At 41.7% G+C, this 23,010-nt stretch overlaps 1 protein-coding gene across 2 annotated transcripts in view; it reads right to left on the minus strand.

Moving 5' to 3' along the window:
• Positions 1-23,010, minus strand: part of LOC138642675 (cadherin-7) — a 596,493-nt gene that overhangs the window by 196,057 nt on the left and 377,426 nt on the right. For both annotated transcript variants that reach the window (XM_069730993.1, XM_069730992.1), the window contains exon 6: positions 17,713-17,900. In XM_069730993.1, coding sequence (XP_069587094.1) covers positions 17,713-17,900 — 188 coding nt within the window. The remainder of the gene's footprint in view (positions 1-17,712; positions 17,901-23,010) is intronic.

The following is a 23,010-nucleotide window of genomic DNA, read 5'->3' on the forward strand; positions in this document are numbered from 1 at the left end:
TCGGGTTTCGCGAAACCCGGCTCGACTCTAAAAAGGTCAAGGTCGCTCAACTCTAAACGTGACTGTTCAATATACTACGTGGCTGTGCAATATACTATGTGCTCTGTGCTATATACTACGCAGCTGTGCAATATACTATGTGGCTGTGTCGGTTCTGTTATATACTACATCAACTGTGCAATATACTACGTGGCTCTGTTATATACTACGTGGCAGTGCAATATACTATGATATACAACGTGGCTATGTTATATACTATGTGGCTCTGCTATATACTACGTGCCTGACCAATATACTACGTGCCTGTGCAATACACTACAGTCATGGACAAAAATTTTGAGAATGAGACAAATATTAATTTTTCCAAAGTCTACTACTTCATATTTTCTAGTGGCAATTTGCATATACTCCTGAATGTCAGAGTGATTAGCTTAACAGCAATTACTGTACTTGCAAAGTCAATATTTGCCCAGAAAATGAACTTTAACCCCCAAAACACATTTCAACATCATTGCAGTCCTGCCTTAAAAGGAGCAGCTAACATTGTTTTAGTGATTGATCCATTAACACAGGTGTGGGTGTTGATGAGGACAGGGCTGGTGATCAATCAGTCATGATTAAGTAAAATGACATCACTGGACACTTTAAAAGGAGGCTGGTGCTTGGTATCATTGTTTCTCTTCAGTTAAACATGGTTATCTCTAAAGAAACACGTGCAGCCATCATTGCACTGCACAAAAATGGCCTAACAGGGAAGAGTATCGCAGCTACAAAGATTGCACCTCAGCCAACAATCTATCGCATCATCAAGAACTTCAAGGAGAGAGCTTCCATTGTTGTCAAAAAGGCTCCAGGGCGCCCAAGAAAGACCAGCAAGCGCCAGGACCGTATCTTAAAACTGTTTCAGCTGCGGGATCGGGCTACCAGCAGTGCCGAGCTTGCTCAGGAATGGCAGCAGGCTGGTGTGAGTGCTTCTGCACGCACTGTGAGACGGAGACTCTTTGAGCAAGGCCTGGTTTCAAGGAGGGCAGCAAAGAAGCCACTTCTCTCCAGAAAAAACATCAGGGACCGACTGATATTCTGCAAAAGGTACAGGGAGTGGACTGCTGAGGACTGGGGCAAAGTCATTTTCTCTGATGAATCCCCTTTTCGATTGTTTGCGACATCTGGAAAACAGCTTATTCGGAGAAGAAGAGGTGAGCACTACCACCAGTCTTGTCTCATGCCAACTGTAAAGCATCCTGAAACCATTCATGTGTGGGGTTGCTTCTCAGCCAAGGGAATCGGCTCACTCACAGTCTTGCCTAAAAACACAGCCATGAATAAAGAATGGTACCAGAATGTCCTCCAAGAGCAACTTCTCCCAACCGTCCAAGAGCAGTTTGGCACCCAACAATGCCTTTTCCAGCATGATGGAGCACCTTGCCATAAAGCAAAGGTGATAACTAAATAGATCATGGAACAAAACATAGAGATTTTAGGTCCATGGCCTGGAAACTCCCCAGATCTTAATCCCATTGAGAACTTGTGGTCAATCATCAAGAGACGTATGGACAAACAAAAACCAACAAATTCTGGCAAAATGCAAGAATGGACTGCTATCAGTCAGGATTTGGTCCAGAAGTTGATTGAGAGCATGCCAGGGAGAATTGCAGAGGTCTTGAAGAAGAAGGGTCAACACTGCAAATATTGACTTGCTGCATTAACTCATTCTAACTACCAATATAACCTATTGGTACTCATAATATGATTGCAATTATATTTCTGTATGTGATATAAACATCAGACAAACACTAATAAAAACCAGAGGGCAGCAGATCATGTGAAAATATAATTTTGGTGTCATTCTCAAAAATTTTGGCCATGACTGTACATAGCTGTGCAATACACTATGTAGCTGTGCAATACACTACTTGTTATATACTACGTGGCTGTGTTATCTACTACGTAGCTCTGCTATATACTACATACGCTGTGTTACATACTATGTAGTTCTGTTATATACTACGTCGGTTGTGTTATATACTACGTCACTGTGCAATATAATACGTAGCCTGTGTTATATACTACCTACATATTCTAGAATACCGGATACGGGCCACCATATAGTAGTATATAATGGCTTCATATATTGTTCCATACAGTATAATGGCCAAAATGTATAGCTCCATTCAGAATAATGGCCTCATATAGTGCTCCGTATAGTATAATGGGCCCCATATAGTGCTTCATACATTAAACAAAGTAATCAAATACTCACCTCTCTTCGTTCACCATAGCTCTGGTCTCTTCGGTGTGATCTCACACTGCACAACTCGGCAGAGGGTGCGCTGTAGTGACGTCATTGTGCCCTGTGCCCTGAGATGTCGCAGAGAGTCAGAAGATGCTGAATATGCTGGAGCTGAGGGGAACGAGGAGAGGTGAGTACTTGAGGAGGGACGTGCCAGCACTGGCACTGGGATCTCCCGACTCTTAGGCCCCATAGAGTGCTGCTGTCCCCGACCGCGAGTGGGCCCTCATGTTTGTCCAGGACCCAGGCAATTGCCCGGCCCTGGGTGCAGAGGACTAGAACGGTGAACTGTTGGGGTGGCAGGACAGGTAAGTGTTGATGTGACTAATAATTTTCTATTTTTACTTCCTATATTTATCATTCTCTGAAGTCTAGAGTGACCCTAGAGCATAATTGGGAACATTATTAGGGCATTGAATAACTGATGCAAATGGAATTTACCTGATAAATTTGATAGATTTGCCAAATTACTTAGTTACATAGTTATAAAGGTTGAAAAAAGACTCGGGTGTATCAAGTTCAACCTTTATCTACCAATTATAAATTCCTTGTCACTAAATTATCAATATTCCACAATGCCATTTGTCCTGATGAAAGCCCTTTTTAAAAGCTGTTATAATGTTTGTAATTACTACATTTTGTGGTGGGGCATCCCATAGTTTGATTGCTCTAACTGTAAAGAATAGTGATGAGCGAGCATGCTCGCCACTACTCGCCACTACTCGGTACTTGCCCGAGTATCACGGTATTCGCAGAGCACAGAGCATTTCTGGGATTATTTGGCAGGAGCTCGCGACTCCGCCTTTTAATTTTGGCACTTTTTAGTGCGCCAGTAAACATGCAGGGATTGTCTGCCATGCACTGTAATACCGCAACCATCTTTGTTGTAGACCTGGTGCTGTCCTGCTCGGCACATTCTACTCTGCTACTGTAGGGAGAGCTGCTGCTGAGGTAGGGTCAGATTCTTTCTTTTATTAGTTAGGGTGGGTCTACTAGTGTTCAATACACAAATTCTGATAAACCAACAGTCTTTTTTAGGACTACTTCGGGGGTACATAGATTGCAGTGCTAGGTAGGCAGGGGACTCTATGTGCGCATATCCACATCAGTGCCAGGCATGCCGGCACTGTATGTGAGTATATAGATCTCAGTGCATACATCAAAAGGCTTCACTACTGTCTGCTGCTGCGTATTTTATAAATACATAGCTGCAGGTATCCGTCGCTATTTTTTTGATTTTGCACCTTATACCTGCTAATTGTATTACAAAGCAATCCATAGCCCCCTTTTTTCTACATTTATTTGCTTGGACAAACTGCAAACCACAGGCAGGTCATTTCAATACAAGAGCATGAAAAATCTAACAATTTTAAACATTTTTCTTGGCCCAAGCATCAGATGTGAGTGCACAGAAAATTCTTGTTTTTTTTTTTGGCACTATAGTATTTTTTGGAGTGTCTTACAACATTTTGGACATCATTTTGCTGTCCAAAAAATCTTTAGCTGGCCCAAAAATATTTAGCTACAGTTCTTATATTTATCACTGTGATTTGTATTCCCACACGCATTGAATTAAATTGCACTAAATATTTTACAATTTTAGTACTCAAATTTTTTTTTTTAGTGTCATAGCTAGTGATGAGAGAATATACTCGTTACTCGAGATTTCCCAAGCACGCTCGGGTGTCCTTCAAGTATTTTTTAGTGTTTAGCGTCGCAGCTGAATGATTTACATCTGTTAGGCAGCATAAGTACATGTTGGGGCTGCCTGGTTGTCAGGGAATCCCCACATGTACTTATGCTGGCTAACAGATGTAAGTCATTCAGCTGCGACAATAAAAACTAAAACTCCGAGCACTAAAAAATACTCAGAGGACACCGAAGCGTGCTCGGGAAATCTTGAGTAACAAGTATATTCGCTCATCACTAGTCATAGCTTACTTATAGACACAATTTTGGTGGGCCCCCAAAAAATCAAGGCCACATTTTGATCAGTCTCTTATGTTCGTCAGACGCCCGGACTATCTGTGGTCCCCAAATACTTGCTTTTCAGGCATACATTCCACTTTTTTGTCTGTCTGCTACCCTTGGTCTATACAGTATTTTGTGGATAATTTAAAAAAACAAACTCCAGGCCACATATTGAAACAGTCTGTTATCTCAGTCAGACGCCTGGTCTATTTGTGATCTCCAAATACTTGTTTTCATGCACACATTTCATTTTTTTTGTCTGTCTGTTACTCTTGGTCTATACAGTATTTAGTTGTTAATTTTTTTTAAAAAACTCCAGGGCACATATTACAACAGTCTGTTATCTCCGTCTGACGCTTGGTCTATCAGTGGGCTACAAAAAATTGCTTTTCAGGCATACATTCCACTTTTTTAGCATTGTGTTAGCCTACTTATTGACAGTAATTTTCTTTTAAAAAAATAAAAAGGCCACATATTTAACTTTGTGGTTTCTCTGTCAGACGCCTCCTCTCTCTGTGGTTTAAAATTGTTGCATTTGAGTGCTCCCTTGAACTGGTATTGGTGTGTCTTACCATAGTTATTAATAAAATTTGTTAAAAACAAAATAAAAAAATTGCCAACATTCAATTGAATTAAAAGTGTGTTTTTTCAGCACACTGATCACATATAAGTTTTCTAAAAATTAATCCATTTGTATTGAAAGTTTCAAATATTTCAGTAGTCCATTTAAAATGGGCAAGAAAAGGGACGGGGAAGTGGACGTGATGCTTATGGTGCATGCAGAGGAAGCGGCCGTGGCCAAGCAGAAAGTGGGCAAGAACAAAGACCAACATCTTCTCGCTCGACCTTCCTGTCCCAGTTTCTAGGGGACCGCAGCACACCACTATTGAAGCCAGAGCAGTGTGAAATGGTTGTTGGTTGGATAGCGGATAATGCTTCCAGTCACTTAGCCACCACCACCACGTCTTACACACGGTCAAGTCTGAGTATCCATGAAAGTGGACCGCATATTACACATCCTGATCCTCCTTCCTCTCACTATGCCGAGTGCCCTGAGTCAACTGATTCCACACTTGGACACACCGAAGAGCTGTTCACTTTTCCCTTTGAAGTTTCCGGACTCTCGGCCAGTCAACTTGAAGTGGGGTAAGATGATATCGCATGTAGCAATGCCCAAAGATTTGAGCAGCCATAGTCACACAAAGGCGATGGTGGGAAAGTGTCACATGAGGTGGACGATGATGAGACATAATTGCCAGAAAATCGGATGTGGAAGATGAGATGGATGATGACATAGTAACTGACCTAACCTGGCAGAAGGACAAGCAAAACGAGGACATCAGCACACATGGGGAAGGAGGCATAGCACCCCAACAGGCAGGAAGAAGCAGTGTAGTGGCCGCAGACAGAAGGCGTGCATCCTTTCCGCATAACAACAACATGACGGAAGTTGCCATTCCAACTGTTAGATCTTCCCAAATCTGGTTATTTTTTAAAGACTCTGCCGATAACCTCAAACAGGCCATTTGCAGCACCTGCCATTCCCCTATCAGTGGGGGTAGCAAAACTACCAGCCTGACTACCACCATGATCAGGCACATGACAGCAAAGCACCTGACTTTGTGGGCCGAATCCCAGGCTCAAACTGTCAGCAGGTGACATCACTGCTTCTTCCACTGTTTTGCGTAAAAGCCAATTCTCAGTCCACAGTTGATGGAAGATGCCTCGTGCCTTGCACCTGTTCTTGCCCACAGGAAGTCAGCAACATCATCAAGCCCGTCCACATTTTTGTCCCAGTGCAGCCTTCAGTTGTCTATACCCCAGTGATTGGAACGCAAGCGGAAATATGCAGCCAATGCCCCATAAGCCACAGTACTAACATGTCTGCTTGCGCTCGAAATGTTACCTTTTAGGCTCATTGAGACAGAAGCTTTCCGCAACCTGATGGCGGCGGCCGTCCCAAGGTACTCGGTCCCCAGTCGCCACTATTTCTCCTGATGTGCCATACCGACATTACACCAGCATGTGTCCCAAAACATTACCCGTGACCTCAACAATGCTGTTACTGGGAAATGCCAACTAAGCATGGACACGTGGACAAGTGCTTGTGGGTAGGGACAGTACATCTCACTGATGGCACACTTGGATAACATAGTAGAAGTTGGGACCCAGTCGGACTTTGGGATGGAACACATCCTCCCGACGCTGAGGATTGCGGGCCCTAAATCAATCAGGGTTGCCCCCACAGTCAACAGCCCCTGCTCCTCCTCCTCCTCTTCCTCTTCAACCTCCATCTCTGAAATGAACACATCAGTCAGATGCTGGATGCACTGCAGCACTGCCTCAGCCAAGCGTCAGGCTGTGCTGAAGATGATATGCTTAGGTGACAAACCGCACAATGCTGAAGAGTTGTGGACAGCGCTGAAAGAGCAGTCAGATTCTTGAATGAAACTGCTGAACCTACAGCCAGGCATGGTCATTTCTGACAATGGCCGGTACCTGGTGGCGGCTCTGAGGCAAGGTGAGCTTACACACATACACGTTGCCTGGCCCATGTGCTTAACCTCATCTTTCAACGTTTTCTCAAAAGCTACCCGGAGCTGCTGGGTCTGCTAGTGAAAGTGCGCCATCTGTCTGCCCATTTTAGAAAGTCAGCTACAGCTTCAGCCACCCTTGCCGTTCTTCAGCAGCATTTGCAGCTTCCAGCTCACCGACTGGTGTGTGATGTCCCCCCATTTTGGAACTCTATACTGCATATGTTGGAAAGGATTTGTGAGCAGAAGAGGGCAGTTGTTGACTACCAACATCAACAAGGTGGTCAATATTCAGTTCAGACTCCACACATAAAACCTCAGGAGTGGACATGGATGTCAGACATATGTACCATCCTCCAAAACTTTGAGGACTGCACCAAGATGGTGAGCGGCGATGACACCATAATTAGCATCAACATCCTGCTTCTCTGCATTCTGAAAACCTCTCTGCTCACAATTAAAGAGGATGCATTGCAGGCAGAGCATGAGGACAGCAAGGAACCATACAGGGTGATTACACACAGCCAAGCCTCATGTCGTCCCAATGTGAATTGGTAGACAATGAGTAAGAGGAGGAAGAGGAAGAACTACTTTCATATGCTATAGACGGTAATACAAGTACAACTATCATACCGTCTGACCTGAGGACAGGGAGGAGGAGGAGGACAACATAGTCAGTCATCCTGTTGGTGAGGACACGGACATCTTGCCTGTTAGCAGTCTGGCATGCATGGCTAACTTTATGTTGTGCTGCATTTCCCGTGACCCTTGCATTATTAAAATTTTTGGTGACACTCATTACTGGTTGGTGACCCACGCTACAAGGAGAACTTTCAATCTCTTCTTCTAGAGGCAGACAGGTGTTCTAAAATGGTACAGTGCAAGAGGGCACTTGTAGCAGAATTACTAAAAAAAATTCCCTTCTGAGAATGCTGGCAGCAGACGTCAGAGTTTGTTGTAATACCAAGGAGTACAGGTCACAGAGACAGAAGTACAATCCAGCACAGGCAGGGGAACAATGGCAAAGTTCTGGGACAGCTTTCTCAGACCCTCCCATCGCAGCGGTAGAGAAGCAAGGGGTGCTGTCACAAGAAGTGCAATGTTTGGGAAGATGCTGAGGGAGTACCTTGCAGATCGAACAAATGTCCTCCGGGATTTCTCTGTGCCTTTTAATTATTGGGTTTCCAAACTGGACACGTGGCATGAACTGGCTCTATATGCCTGGAGATCCTGGCCTGCCCTGCTGCAAGCGTTCTGTCAGAGCGGGTTTTTAGTGCCGCTGGTGGAATTATAACTGATAAGCGCATCCGCCTGTCAACTGAAAATGCTGACAGGCTGACTCTTGCAAAAATGAACAAGGGCTGGATTGGGCAAGACTTCTGCACATCACCGAATGAAAACAGCGAAACATAGCCTCAAATACATTGTCTTTTTTTGGGAAGGTGTATTCTCATGCACCTTTTCACAACCACATATGGGTATATTCTTCCTGATTTTGTCTATTTGGTGTTATCCTCCTCCTTATCCTCATCCTCATCATCCACAACCACTAAAACACCAGGGTGAATGCCTTCTGTGATGTAAAAGTCACAACATTTTTGTGCAAGAGTGTTTTTATGATGCTTGTTACTAATTTGAAACAAAAAAATTACTCCCCCAGGGGGAAATGTTTGTCAGCCCATACACTTTGTGTATGGGCATTCAAAATGTACGTGACCAGCTCCTTTAAATTGGGAAATAGAGACATATGAGGACATCTTCCATGTCTCTTTAGGCACCACAAGCACATGAGGGCAAAGGTATTCCGTGATGCAACAGTCACAGAAATTTTGGGCAAGGGTGTTGTTATGATGCCCATAAATGCTGACCAAAAATAACAATTTTGTACCCCCCAGGGGGAAATGTTTGTCAGCCCATGCACTTAGTGTTTGGGCTTTCAAGTCTAGGAGACCCACTCCTTTAAATTGGGTCTATTTTTTAATGAGGCCTTCCCCCACGTCTCATCATCCATCGCCACTAGAACACCAGGGTGAACGTGTTCTATGCTTCTAAAGCCACTCTAGTTTTTTGCAAGGGTGTTTGTGATGGCCGTAAACATTTTTTTTAAAGTGAACCCCAATGGGATATATTTGTCAGCCCATGCACTTAGTGCATGAGCATTACAAGTCTAGGACACCCGCTCCTTTAAATTGTGCCTATTTTTTAATGATGCCTTCCTTCATGTTTCATCATCCATTTCCACTAGAAAATCACTTAGTGTATACGCATTACTTTTCTAGGAGACCCTCACTTTTGTAGTGGGACAGTTTTTTTTATGAGGCCCTCCTCCACGTTTCTTCCAAGGGGGGATTGGGGTGCATGCAAATTAGGGTCAAGGCAGCCATTGCATTCAATGCATATGGAAACAGTATGGCAGGACCAACTGGAGAATGTGAAGTGGGTTTTTCTGTGGCCATCCAGTACCTGGGTTCAAAGGCTTCCTGGGGTTCATATGACTTGGTAGCAATGAAGGCCTTGCAGTCAATGCATAAGAAAACCGTATGGGAGTACAAAATGAATAAATGTGAAGTGGATTTTCCTGTGGCCATCCAGTACATGGGTTCAAAGGATTTTTGGGTTGCATAAGACTTGATAGCAGGACAGGCCTTGCATTCAATGCAACATTTTTTTCAGGAAGCCCTCCTGTACCTCTCGTGAAAGGGGTATTGGTGTGCGTCGTAATTCCCAGCCACTCACTGCATAGGCAATAACAGCATTGAAGACCCACTGTTTAATAATGGCCCTTTAAGAATAATAATGCCGCCTGATGCCCCTCTAAAAATATGCTTTTTGACTTTATGAGTCCCTCATTCATAAATGAAACAAGATGTGTCTCTTTAAGTGTCACACACCACATGGCCAGCTAGGGTTGTTAAATGTTACAATGACATTTCCCAGTGAATTGCCTTTGTACTGGTTGAAAGCAATGTTAAAGTTGAAAAACACATCAAAATGCTGTGTGTGAACATAGCCCAAGTGGTGGAGGAACATTTTTGTTGAGGTTTAATTATTTTGCCTTATCTACAAGTCATTACCCTGATAAACTCAGAAGAACCCAAGCAGTCATAGATCCAAAAAACATCATCACCTTTATTAAACATTTATAAAAGATTGTATACAGACAAGATGGATATGGGGCTTAAAGATTGTAAAAGATAAGACCAGCATCAATCATTGCCCACAATAGGGTGTCCCCCTGGATACAAGGTATACGGATGTTGGTGGGCGGGTGACTCCAGAGTCTGTTCCATCACAAGGTATTGTTTGATTTTATCATGGCATATGAATGACTTGTCTTATACTCTGGCCACATGGCAATATATATTTATTTACTGAATGTTTAAACATCCATATACCTTGTATCCAGGGGGACACCCTACCGTGGGCAATTATTAGCTCCCGAGCAATTTAGTGCTCACCCATTACTTGTAAAGAACCCTTTCCTTTTTAGCTGCCAGAATTGTATTTCTTCCACCAGTATTTAGTTCTCCCTGATCCTTAGTATGGATTTTGCAAGAAATAAGTCATGTGCTATTCCTATGTATTGACCACACATGTGTTTATACATATAAATGAGATCTCCTCTGAGATGTCTTTTATCTAAGCTAAACAAGCCTAACATTTCCACCCTCTACTCATATGAGAGGACTTCCAGTACATCCCTTGTGCAGATTTTCAGGATTCCAACCCCTGTGCAATACTAAGGAAATCCTGAAAACCTGCACTGTTGGTGGACCTCGAGGCCTGGAGTTGGGGAACACTGGCCTACACCTTCTGCTGCTAATAACAGAGAGCATTCGGCAAATTATTTGGGTATTAATCAGCCAGCATCTGCGCTATAAATAAATATTTTTTTTTTTAAATGACGTGGGTTAATCTATGTTTTTGATAGTCAGCAGGGCAAAACTGACAGCTGTGGGCTGCAACCTTCAGCTGTTAGCTTTATTATGGCTGGATTTCAAGAATAGAGGGGACAACATTCTGTTTTTCTAAATTATTTAAATAAACAATTTTAAAAACTGATATGGGGTCCCCCCATTTTTGATAGCCCGCTAAGCTAAAGTAGACAGCTGGGGGATGATATTCTCAGACTAGGAAGGGACCATGGATATTGGCCCTCTCCAACCTAAAAATAGTAGCCTGCAGATGCCCCAGAAAAGGCGCATGCATTAAAAGCACCAATTCTGGTGCTTTGCCCAGCTCATCCCTCTTGCCCTGTGGCAGTGACAAGTGGGGGTACAAATATTGACCTCACTTGCCACTGGCAAAGGGCAAGTGGGAAGAGCTGACAAAGTGCTAGAATTGGTGCATCTAATGGATACACCTTTTCTGGGACAGCTGTGGGCTGCTATTTTTAGGCTGAAGGCCAATAATCATGGTCCATACAAGGCTGAGAATACCAGCCCACAGCTGTATGCTTAAGCTTTGCTGGTTGCCAAAAATGGGGGGACCACATGTCATTTTTGTGTTAATTATTTGTTTAAATAATTAATAAAAGTGGAATGGCGACCCCTCTATTCTTGATAACCAGCCATAATAAAGCTGACAGCTGAGGGTTGCAGGCCGCAGCTATCAATTTTGTCATGCTGATTATCAAAACTAGAAGGGAACCAACTCTGGTTTCTTTAAATGTATTTATTTATAGTGTAGGTGGCATTTGATGAATATATGACCATTTTACCTCCGGTCACAGCTGCTGTGAAAACCACGGCTCTCTGACCGGCGGTAATGGTCTTACCACTGATCAGAGGTCATCTGCATGATAGCGTGGCAAAGAATGGATTTTTGAGCCCCCTTTGATCTGAATTGGGTGCAGGTTCAGGATGTTGTACTGTTCTGGATCCTGAACTGAACTTTACTTAAATGTTTGGCTCAACTCACTGGAACCTAACATCTAGGGGTTCACCCATCATTAATATGAAGCATCAATGATGAAATAATAAAGCTTCAATTGATTTCATAACTATTTTCCTATGAATTCACTTCAAAGTTACTTATCATAAATTCTATAAAACATTGAATTCACTTATAAGAAAAAAATATATAAAATTTCTTGAGTACTGTTCTTTAATAACACTGATTTGAGAATGGATAATCTTATGTGTGTCATCACTCTTCATTATTGTAAATAGCAATTATTGAAAATGACTGCTGCAGTGTACTTGCATGAACAATCATTTTGGGGCATCATATGATGGCCGCTTCTTCCTCTCGGATGCAATATGAAGAGTGTAGGTGCATACCTCCATATCGATGCATGCTAAAATCTTTGGCATTTTAACAGTATTCCTGTTTGACAACCCTAGTCACAGCCGGAAGTCACGGTCTAGAGTGCAAATTATAAAGAAAACTTTAAGCCAGGAATGGGACATCTCCGCGCATGTGCATTGCAAAGTTACTGTGATGTCACAACGAGCACCTAGAGCTTGTAATTCAAACTACTCCAGGACTTCAAGCTGTGACAACACTTGGGCACATCCCTGGCCAAGTTGCAGCTGGAAATATGGCTTATCATGAAAATGCTCAGGGTTTATGCATGCGGCAATGGTCAGAAGAGTAGCCTGGACCTGTACAGGGAACAGTTAGCAGTGGAGTTTTACATTGAAGTCTTTAGTTGTTTTGTTTTTCTTTCTATATCTAACATTTATTATGTCCTCATATCTCTCCAAAACTCAAAGCATAATAAGGAAAATTAAAGATGGGGTTAATGTGGTGGCGAGAAGGGCTCGAACTATTGGGGATCTAGTAGCTCTGAATTCGTTTCTGACTAAATCAGGATCCAAAACCTGGCTTGAATGCAAGGGTTTCTTTAGATGCGGCACTGCGGCTTGCAGTACCTGTGCACATTCTTGTGTAGGCAACACCTTTCAAAATACCAAAAAAACTATAAGTTACAAAATTAATAGTTTTATAAATTGTCACAATAAAAATGTGATCTACAAAATGGACTGTTTAATTTGCAAAATTTCATACATAGGGTGCACATCAAGAAAGTTGAAAACACGCGTCTCCGAACATCTCAGGGACGCAAAAAATTACAACATGATTAATAGGAATATCTCAATGGTATCCAAACACTTCGGTATGACACATAATGGAGACACCGCAGCTCTTAGAGTACACGGCATAGAGAGAGTTTTTCCTCAAAGCCGCGGGGGTGATATAAAAAGACGCCTACTTACTAGGGAGGCGTTTTGGATGTACAGTCTGAACACTCGCTTCCCCGCGGGTATGAATAAAAGAAACAAAATACTTTACCATTATTGCTAATTAGGGCAATAGGTAGGTTTGACAATTTTATATTTTGCATTTATGTATGCGTTATTTTACTTTTATATGCACTATCTGTATTTGTCTTTTATGCACTTCCAGGACCTGTGTGTTTAGTCATGTGACGGATGAAATGCTTGTGATAGGTTCTGGGGTGCTATATACAGTGGGGCAAAAAAGTATTTAGTCAGTCAGCAATAGTGCAAGTTCCACCACTTAAAAAGATGAGAGGCGTCTGTAATTTACATCATGGGTAGACCTCAACTATGGGAGACAAACTGAGAAAAAAAATCCAGAAAATCACATTGTCTGTTTTTTTAACAATTTATTATGGTGGAAAATAAGTATTTGGTCAGAAACAAAATTTCATCTCAACACTTTGTAATATATCCTTTGTTGGCAATGACAGAGGTCAAACGTTTTCTGTAAGTCTTCACAAGGTTGCCACACACTGTTGTTGGTATGTTGGCCCATTCCTCCATGCAGATCTCCTCTAGAGCAGTGATGTTTTTGGCTTTTCGCTTGGCAACACGGACTTTCAACTCCCTCCAAAGGTTTTCTATAGGGTTGAGATCTGGAGACTGGCTAGGCCACTCCAGGACCTTGAAATGCTTCTTACGAAGCCACTCCTTCGTTGCCCTGGCGGTGTGCTTTGGATCATTGTCATGTTGAAAGACCCAGCCACGTTTCATCTTCAATGCCCTTGCTGATGGAAGGAGGTTTGCACTCAAAATCTCACGATACATGGCCCCATTCATTCTTTCATGTACCCGGATCAGTCGTCCTGGCCCCTTTGCAGAGAAACAGCCCCAAAGCATGATGTTTCCACCACTATGCTTTACAGTAGGTATGGTGTTTGATGGATGCAACTCAGTATTCTTTTTCCTCCAAACACGACACGTTGTGTTTCCATCAAACAGTTCCAGTTTGGTTTCATCAGACCATAGGACAGTCTCCCAAAACTCCTCTGGATCATCCAAATGCTCTCTAGCAAACTTCAGATGGGCCCGGACATGTACTGGCTTAAGCAGTGGGACACGTCTGGCACTGCAGGATCTGAGTCCATGGTGGCGTAGTGTGTTACTTATGGTAAGCCTTGTTACATTGGTCCCAGCTCTCTGCAGTTCATTCACTAGGTCCCCCGCGTGGTTCTGGGATTTTTGCTCACCGTTCTTGTGATCATTCTGACCCCACAGGGTGGGATTTTGCGTGGAACCCCAGATCGAGGGAGATTATCAGTGGTCTTGTATGTCTTCCATTTTCTAATTATTGCTCCCACTGTTGATTTCTTCACTCCAAGCTGGTTGGCTATTGCAGATTCAGTCTTTCCAGCCTGGTGCAGGGCTACTATTTTTTTGTTTCTGGTGTCCTTTGACAGCTCTTTGGTCTTCACCATAGTGGAGTTTGGAGTCAGACTGTTTGAGGGTGTGCACAGTTGTCTTTTTATACTGATAACAAGTTTAAACAGGTGCCATTACTACAGGTAATGAGTGGAGGAAAGAGGAGACTCTTAAAGAAGAAGTTACAGGTCTGTGAGAGCCAGAAATCTTGATTGTTTGTTTCTGACCAAATACTTACCGTATATACTCGAGTATAAGCTGACCCGAGTATAAGCCGACCCCCCTAATTTTGCCACAAAAAACTGGGAAAACTTATTGACTCGAGTATAAGCCTAGGGTAGAAAATGCAGCAGCTACCGGTGAATTTCAAAAATAAAAATAGATGCTCCATACCGTTCATTATTGCCCCATAGATGCTCCATATACAACTGTGCTATATAGAATGCTCTGCACCTTTGATTATGGCCCCATAAATGCTCCTTATAATGTTGTGCCATATATGCTCTGCACCTTTGATTATGGCCCCATAAATGCTCCTTAGAATGCTGTGCCCCATATATGCTCTGCACCTTTATGGCCCCATAGGTGCTCCTTATAATGCTGTGCCCCATATATGCTCTGCACCTTTATGGCCCCATAGGTGCTCCTTATAATGCTGTGCCCCATATATGCTCTGCACCTTTATGGCCCCATAGATGCTCCTTATAATGCTGTGCCCCATATATGCTCTGCACCTTTATGGCCCCATAGGTGCTCCTTATAATGCTGTGCCCCATATATGCTCTGCACCTTTATAGCCCCATAGATGCTCCTTATAATGCTGTGCCCCATATATGCTCTGCACCTTTATGGCCCCATAGGTGCTCCTTATAATGCTGTGCCCCATATATGCTCTGCACCTTTATGGCCCCATAGATGCTCCTTATAATGCTGTGCCCCATATATGCTCTGCACCTTTATGGCCCCATAGGTGCTCCTTATAATGCTGTGCCCCATATATGCTCTGCACCTTTATGGCCCCATAGGTGCTCCTTAGAATGCTGCTGGTGCTGCCATAAAAAAAAAAAATCACATACTCACCTCTCTTCTCAGGACGCCGGCGCTTTCAATAATTACCTGCTCCTCGTGCGGCTCCGTCTCCAGCACTGACGCTCAGCAGAGGGCGCGCACTGACTACGTCACAGCGCCCTCTAACCTGAGCGTCACTGCTAGAGGATGCTGCAGATGGAGCCGGAGCGAGGAGCAGGTAATTATAGCGCTGCGCTCCCCTTACCTGCTGCGGCGCGGTCCCTGCAGTCCCTGGCTTCTCCGCCGCTGCAGCTTCTTCCTGTAATTGAGCGGTCACATGGCTCCGATCATTACAGAAATGAATATGCGGCTCCTCCCCTATGGGGGTGGAGCTGCCTATTCATTTCTGTAATGAGCGGTGCCATGTGACCGCTCAGTGCAGGAAGAATCTGCAGCGCCGGAGAAGCCAGGGACTGCAGGGACCGCGCTGGGAGCAGGTAAGTATGACTACACAGCCCCCGCTCTCCCTCCCCTGCTGACACCCGGGTATATGACTCGAGTATAAGCCGAGAGGGGGACTTTCAGCCCAAAAAAATGGGCTGAAAATCTCGGCTTATACTCGAGTATATACGGTATTTTCCACCATAATATGCAAATAAAATGATAAAAAAGCAGACAATGTGATTTTCTGGATTTTTTTTTCTCAGTTTGTCTCCCATAGTTGAGGTCTAGCTATGATGTAAATTACAGACGTCTCTCATCTTTTTAAGTGGTGGAACTTGCACTATTGCTGACTGACTAAATACTTTTTTGCCCCAATGTATATAGCTACCATACTATCTGTATTTGTCTTTTATGCACTTCCAGGACCTGTGTATTTAGTCATGTGACGGATGAAATGCTTGTGATAGGTTCTAGGGTGCTATATATATAGCTACCATTTCTGAGATTATCTAGGCATGAGTAAGACCCGTTGTGGTCGAAACGCATAGCTGTTCTCTGCGCAATCACTTATTCTGTCTGCCATCTGTAAGGATTATCCTGTTTTTATTACGTTGGATCAATAAAGAAAAAGTTTTTTACCATTTATCTTGAGCTGGAGTATATACATGGTTCGATCTGCTCCATATCGATGCATGCTAAAATCTTTGGCATTTTAACAGTATTCCTGTTTGACAACCCTAGTCACAGCCGGAAGTCACGGTCTAGAGTGCAAATTATAAAGAAAACTTTAAGCCAGGAATGGGACATCTCCGCGCATGTGCATTGCAAAGTTACTGTGACCTAAAGCACCTAGAGCTTGTAATTCACACTATTCCAGGACTTCAAGCTGTGACAACACTTGGGCACATCCCTGGCCAAGTTGCAGCTGGAAATATGGCTTATCATGAAAATGCTCAGGGTTTATGCATGCGGCAATGGTCAGAAGAGTAGCCTGGACCTGTACAGGGAACAGTTAGCAGTGGAGTTTTACATTGAAGTCTTTAGTTGTTTTGTTTTTCTTTCTATATCTAACATTTATTATGTCCTCATATCTCTCCAAAACTCAAAGCATAATAAGGAAAATTAAATTTTTGGGAAAATAAATTTGCTGCTATCAAATTTCCTGGTAAAATGCACATTATTTAGAAAATATGGATCTCGTTGGATCCTTTTCACCTCTACTTATTTATATACTAAACCACTAGGCTTTAAAAAGAAAAACGTAATTCTAGGAAAGCTGCTCAGAAAAAGAAAAAAATTTAATGGGTTGTTTGAGAGTTCAAGAAATTAAACTAGCTATAAAAAAAAAATAAAAAACACGACTCGCCTATTAAATCACCTATTGCTCAAGTATTTATGCTTTTGTGGTCTTTTGTAGTCTTTATTTAGTTTACTGGAACAATTAACTGATGCGGCAGTAAATGACCACTGCAGCCAATCCAAAACTTGAGCAATAATATTGACATGTATTACAAGTCATCGCTGAGGATAGTACTAAAATGGTATGTCCTCGCTCCACAAAAAAAAAAAAACAAGGACCCATTACAGCATTGGTGCTGAAGCAGTGGTGGTATTTACTGTATTTAAACATCTGCTCCCGTTGGTTTGTTTTTCTAAACTAATAACTAACTCCTTTGACTTATCATTTATTCTACAGAAGCCTGGAGTAAGGTAATAAAAATACTCCACATAATAAACTTCTAGGAGTGATGAGGCATATCTTCATTAAAACAGAAAAATCAAAATAAAACAAAAATTAAAAGAAACACAATTGTACCTTCTGAACTGCAACAATTCCTTCTTGGGTATCTTTATTTACAGAGATTTTAAACACTCCGTCCATATCACCATCGACAATCTTATATTCCATCTCTGCATTTTCTCCAATATCAGCATCTGCTGCTTTAATCCTTGCCACTGTTGAGCCAACAGGCAAGGATTCAGGCACATAATACTGTTCAGACTCTGGAGAAAGAAAGGTAAATCATGAGTAAACATTTATCCACAGGTTAATGCCGCATGACATGTATAATCAAGATTTTGGAGATATGGGAATATTCCTCACGTTAATGGAAGATTTCCCATTTCCAAAAACTAAGTACAATGTTTGACCTTGCTACACTAGTCTTAAATGTTAAAACTTATTTTGACATTAAAAGCTCATAATTTGTTTAGACATTTCAGATATTAAGATTTAAAATTTACACAGCAATATGACAAACTTTCAAGTCATCTTATTATGACTTAGAGTTTTTGGTAAAACTAAAAAACAGGTTATTTTGAGGCTAAATGTAAAATAAAATATACATAATGATACCTCAGTATTCCCAGGATGCTGGCATGTTCCTTTATATATCATTCATAGTTTGGGCGGGTGCTAAAGATTCTACACCGATTATGCAAATGACATGCTGATCAGACTAATCTGAGTATTAGCATAGTGTTATTCAATTCTCTAGAATGAAGCACACGTTGAGGAGATGGAGAACAAAAATTCTCCAACTTCTCCATTCTGTCAGTTCACAGAAATCGGACTGCACATACATGTAAACTAAGTGCAGTCTGATGATTTTCATGCACTCATTTATTTGCATAGCTGAGTAAGATCCAAATATAGAATCCATTTCAGGCATGCAAAGAAAAAAATCGGGCATGTACACGACCGTATAGACTCACATTGGTCCAGGTGTGATCCGATGTTATGTAGGATCGCACTTGGACTGATAATATGGTCTACTGCATGGGTCCTTTAAAGCAATGCATTATATTTTGGCAATAGAATATTTGCTACAGCAGTCATTTTATCCTCCATGATATGTTATGCATAGCCTGATCCTGGTATTCTGATGGCAAGCTGTGATTGACCATGAATGTCACATACTGTGTATCATATTGCAATGCCATAAGGAAGGAATGGTGGGAACCAGAGGACATTGGCAAAAGCCTTAAAATGGTATCCGTTTTGGCATTTTCTTTTTAATTATAACAATGATGCAGCTTTTCAATATACTTTTCTATATTTTAATGGTTCTCAAGATCTCCTTTTGTTCTCACAAGCAGTACAGTTATTAGAGCTGTGTATCTGTGTTATACAATATCCATATCTTAAAGGGACTCTATCAGCACAGAATGACTAGTCGTATCATGTACAGGTGCTAGGTGCTTCACGATGGGGCCAATCATTTACAAACCTTCCCACCTGCTTGTTTTCCATCTGTCTCCCCTCTTCTTTGGCTACAGGGAGCCACAGCTGTCAATTAAAGAAAAGAGGAAAGATGGGGGTGGAGATTTTCTATTCTACATAGAATTAATGGTCTATTAGTTGCAACCCCCAGCTGTCAGATTTATCTTGATTGCTTATCAAAAATAGTGATGTCCCTACGTCAGTTTTTTAAATTATTTAAATAAATAATTTAAAAAAATATAGCGGGGTCCTTGATTTTTGATAACCAGCCAAGCTAAAGCAGACAGCTGGGGGCTGGTATTCTCAGACTGGGAAGGAGCCATGGATATTGTCCCTCCCCAGCCAAAAACAGCAGCATGCAGCAGCCCCAGAAAAGGTGCATCCACTAGATGAACCAGTTCTGATGTTTTTCCAGGCTTTTACGACTTGCCCTGGTGCAGTATCAGGTGGGGAAATGTTTTTGGGGTTAATGTCAGCTTTGTAATGTCAGCTGACATTAAGCCCTGGGATTAGTTATGGAGAGGCGCTTATCAGACCTCCATTAATAACCTTGTTGTCAAATTTAAACTCCCCTTATCGAACTCCTCCTTATATTTAAAATAAGCTTTGGAGGCACAGTAATCTTCCAGGCACCATCCTCCTCAGGGACTAGAAGAGGTCATCTACAGGTCCTTCTCAAAAAATTAGCATATAGTGTTAAATTTCATTATTTACCATAATGTAATGATTACAATTAAACTTTCATATATTATAGATTCATTATCCACCAACTGAAATTTGTCAGGTCTTTTATTGTTTTAATACTGATGATTTTGGCATACAACTCCTGATAACCCAAAAAACCTGTCTCAATAAATTAGCATATCAAGAAAAGGTTCTCTAAACGACCTATTACCCTAATCTCCTGAATCAACTAATTAACTCAAAACACATGCAAAAGATACCTGAGGCTTTTATAAACTCCCTGCCTGGTTCATTACTCAAAACCCCCATCATGGGTAAGACTAGCGACCTGACAGATGTCAAGAAAGCCATCATTGACACCCTCAAGCAAGAGGGTAAGACCCAGAAAGAAATTTCTCAACAAATAGGCTGTTCCCAGAGTGCTGTATCAAGGCACCTCAATGGTAAGTCTGTTGGAAGGAAACAATGTGGCAGAAAACGCTGTACAACGAGAAGAGGAGACCGGACCCTGAGGAAGATTGTGGAGAAGGACCGATTCCAGACCTTGGGGAACCTGAGGAAGCAGTGGACTGAGTCTGGTGTGGAAACATCCAGAGCCACCGTGCACAGGCGTGTGCAGGAAATGGGCTACAGGTGCCGCATTCCCCAGGTAAAGCCACTTTTGAACCATAAACAGCGGCAGAGGCGCCTGACCTGGGCTACAGAGAAGCAGCACTGGACTGTTGCTAAGTGGTCCCAAGTACTTTTTTCTGATGAAAGCAAATTTTGCATGTCATTCGGAAATCAAGGTGCCAGAGTCTGGAGGAAGACTGGGGAGAAGGAAATGCCAAAATGCCTGAAGTCCAGTGTCAAGTACCCACAGTCAGTGATGGTGTGGGGTGCCATGTCAGCTGCTGGTGTTGGTCCACTGTGTTTCATCAAGGGCAGGGTCAATGTAGCTAGCTATCAGGAGATTTTGGAGCACTTCATGCTTCCATCGGCTGAAATGCTTTATGGAGATGAAGATTTCATTTTTCAGCACGACCTGGCACCTGCTCACAGTGCCAAAATCACTGGTAAATGGTTTACTGACCATGGTATTACTGTGCTCAATTGGCCTGCCAACTCTCCTGACCTGAACCCCATAGAGAATCTGTGGGATATTGTGAAGAGAAAGTTGAGAGACGCAAGACCCAACACTCTGGATGAGCTTAAGGCCGCTATTGAAGCATCCTGGGCCTCCATAACATCTCAGCAGTGTCACAGGCTGATTGCCTCCATGCCACGCCGCATTGAAGCAGTCATTTCTGCCAAAGGATTCCCGACCAAGTATTGAGTGCATAACTGAACATTATTATTTGATGGTTTTTTTGTTTGTTATTAAAAAACACTTTTATTTGATTGGATGGATGAAATATGCTAATTTATTGAGACAGGTTTTTTGGGTTATCAGGAGTTGTATGCCAAAATCATCAGTATTAAAACAATAAAAGACCTGACAAATTTCAGTTGGTGGATAATGAATCTATAATATATGAAAGTTTAATTGTAATCATTACATTATGGTAAATAATGAAATTTAACACTATATGCTAATTTTTTGAGAAGGACCTGTATATAAAATGATAAAAGATGATTTCTCAGCAACAAGACTTCTAACATGAGACACACAGGTAGGACTTTTTTTCAGCATTCTATAGCCAGCATGCCCATATTAATAAATTAGTCAAATGTGTTGACAGATTCACTTTAATTGAAATAAACACTCTCCTCTTTTACCCATTTATTAATGTAAAAATAAAGCGAAAAAAATTAATGTATAATCACTCGTCCACCAATGATCCATATGTCCCACAACGATCACCAACTCTTCTACATCTACACAGTGTTCCAAATTATTATGCAAATTGGATTTACGTTTCATAAAGATTTAATTGTTTTGTTTTTCAAATAAACTTGTGGATGTTATTGTGTGTCAGGGCTCAATGGATCACTGAAATCAATATTAAAGGGGCTCTGTCACCTAAATTTGGAGGGAACAATTTTCAGCCATAGGGGTGGGGTTTTCAGGTGTTTGATTCACCCTTTCCTTACCCGCTGGCTGCATGCTGGCTGCAATATTGGATTGAAGTTCATTCTCTGTCCTCCATAGTACACGCCTGCGCAAGGGATCTTAAGTCATTTTTTTTAATTATTTATTTTAAGAATAAAAAGAAGCATGGGGACCTATCTATTTTTGATAATCAGCCAAGCTAAAGCTAAAAGCTTCGGGCTGCAGCTCACAGCTATTGATTTTGTCTGTGCTGGTTATCAAAAATAGATGATATCATACGTCTTTTTTTTTTACACAGTGTGTCAGCTAATCACAGCTATGCCAATAATTGACATGGCAATGATTACGCTGGAAGTGCCAACACAGTAAAGCTTGTTGATTGCGCAGCAGGAAATTGAACCAGAACAGTGACAAATTTCTGGGAAAAGCCTATTTTCGGTGTCCGAGCATCAACACTAGGTGTCCAGTACAGACCCTGAGCTTTACCACACAGGTGCGCCCATCTCTAATAATTAAATATATGCAAATTTGATTTTCCTGTAATCATACCAACCTGGAAAATCCAAATTACTTTCCACACAATGAATACACTGAAAAAAATAGAAACCCCAAAACATGTGAACACTGCTTTTTTTCACCCATTTTTTTTCCAGATTTCAGAACTTTATATGGTAAAGTTAACTGTGACCATCAAAATTGAAACTGGATCCACAAAAAAATATCCTTCTTAATACTATGCTTTTGGAAAAATTAAAAGGGAGTAAATAACGAAGGTAAAAAAATGGAAATCGTCAATTTTGATGAACGGGTTAAATGATTTTAAAAACTAATAGTTTTCATATGAGGCAAAAAGAAGAATATAGCTTGAGAATTATCTGTCTTAAGGTATGTTGTGGCAGGAAACTTTTACAATGAAAGTGTGTTGAGAATATTATAAAATGCCTTTCCATTTTGCAAAATACAATAATGCAAATTGTAAAAATGCTGTGTAAGAGCCGTCATTAAATACCAAACAGTACTATTTTTCTAATTATTTCAGTTGTTGGGAGTTGAATAGTCTCCATAAAATCTAGTGCTTCAGCACACTTTTTAGCATCCCATTAACATTAATTTTCATCTGTATTTCAATATTCCATGCTCTCATTGTTAGCACTGTCTTTCATTTTATTTCCAAG

Source organism: Ranitomeya imitator, chromosome 6 (genome assembly GCF_032444005.1).
Source record: "Ranitomeya imitator isolate aRanImi1 chromosome 6, aRanImi1.pri, whole genome shotgun sequence".
NCBI classification, from domain to species: domain Eukaryota; kingdom Metazoa; phylum Chordata; class Amphibia; order Anura; family Dendrobatidae; genus Ranitomeya; species Ranitomeya imitator.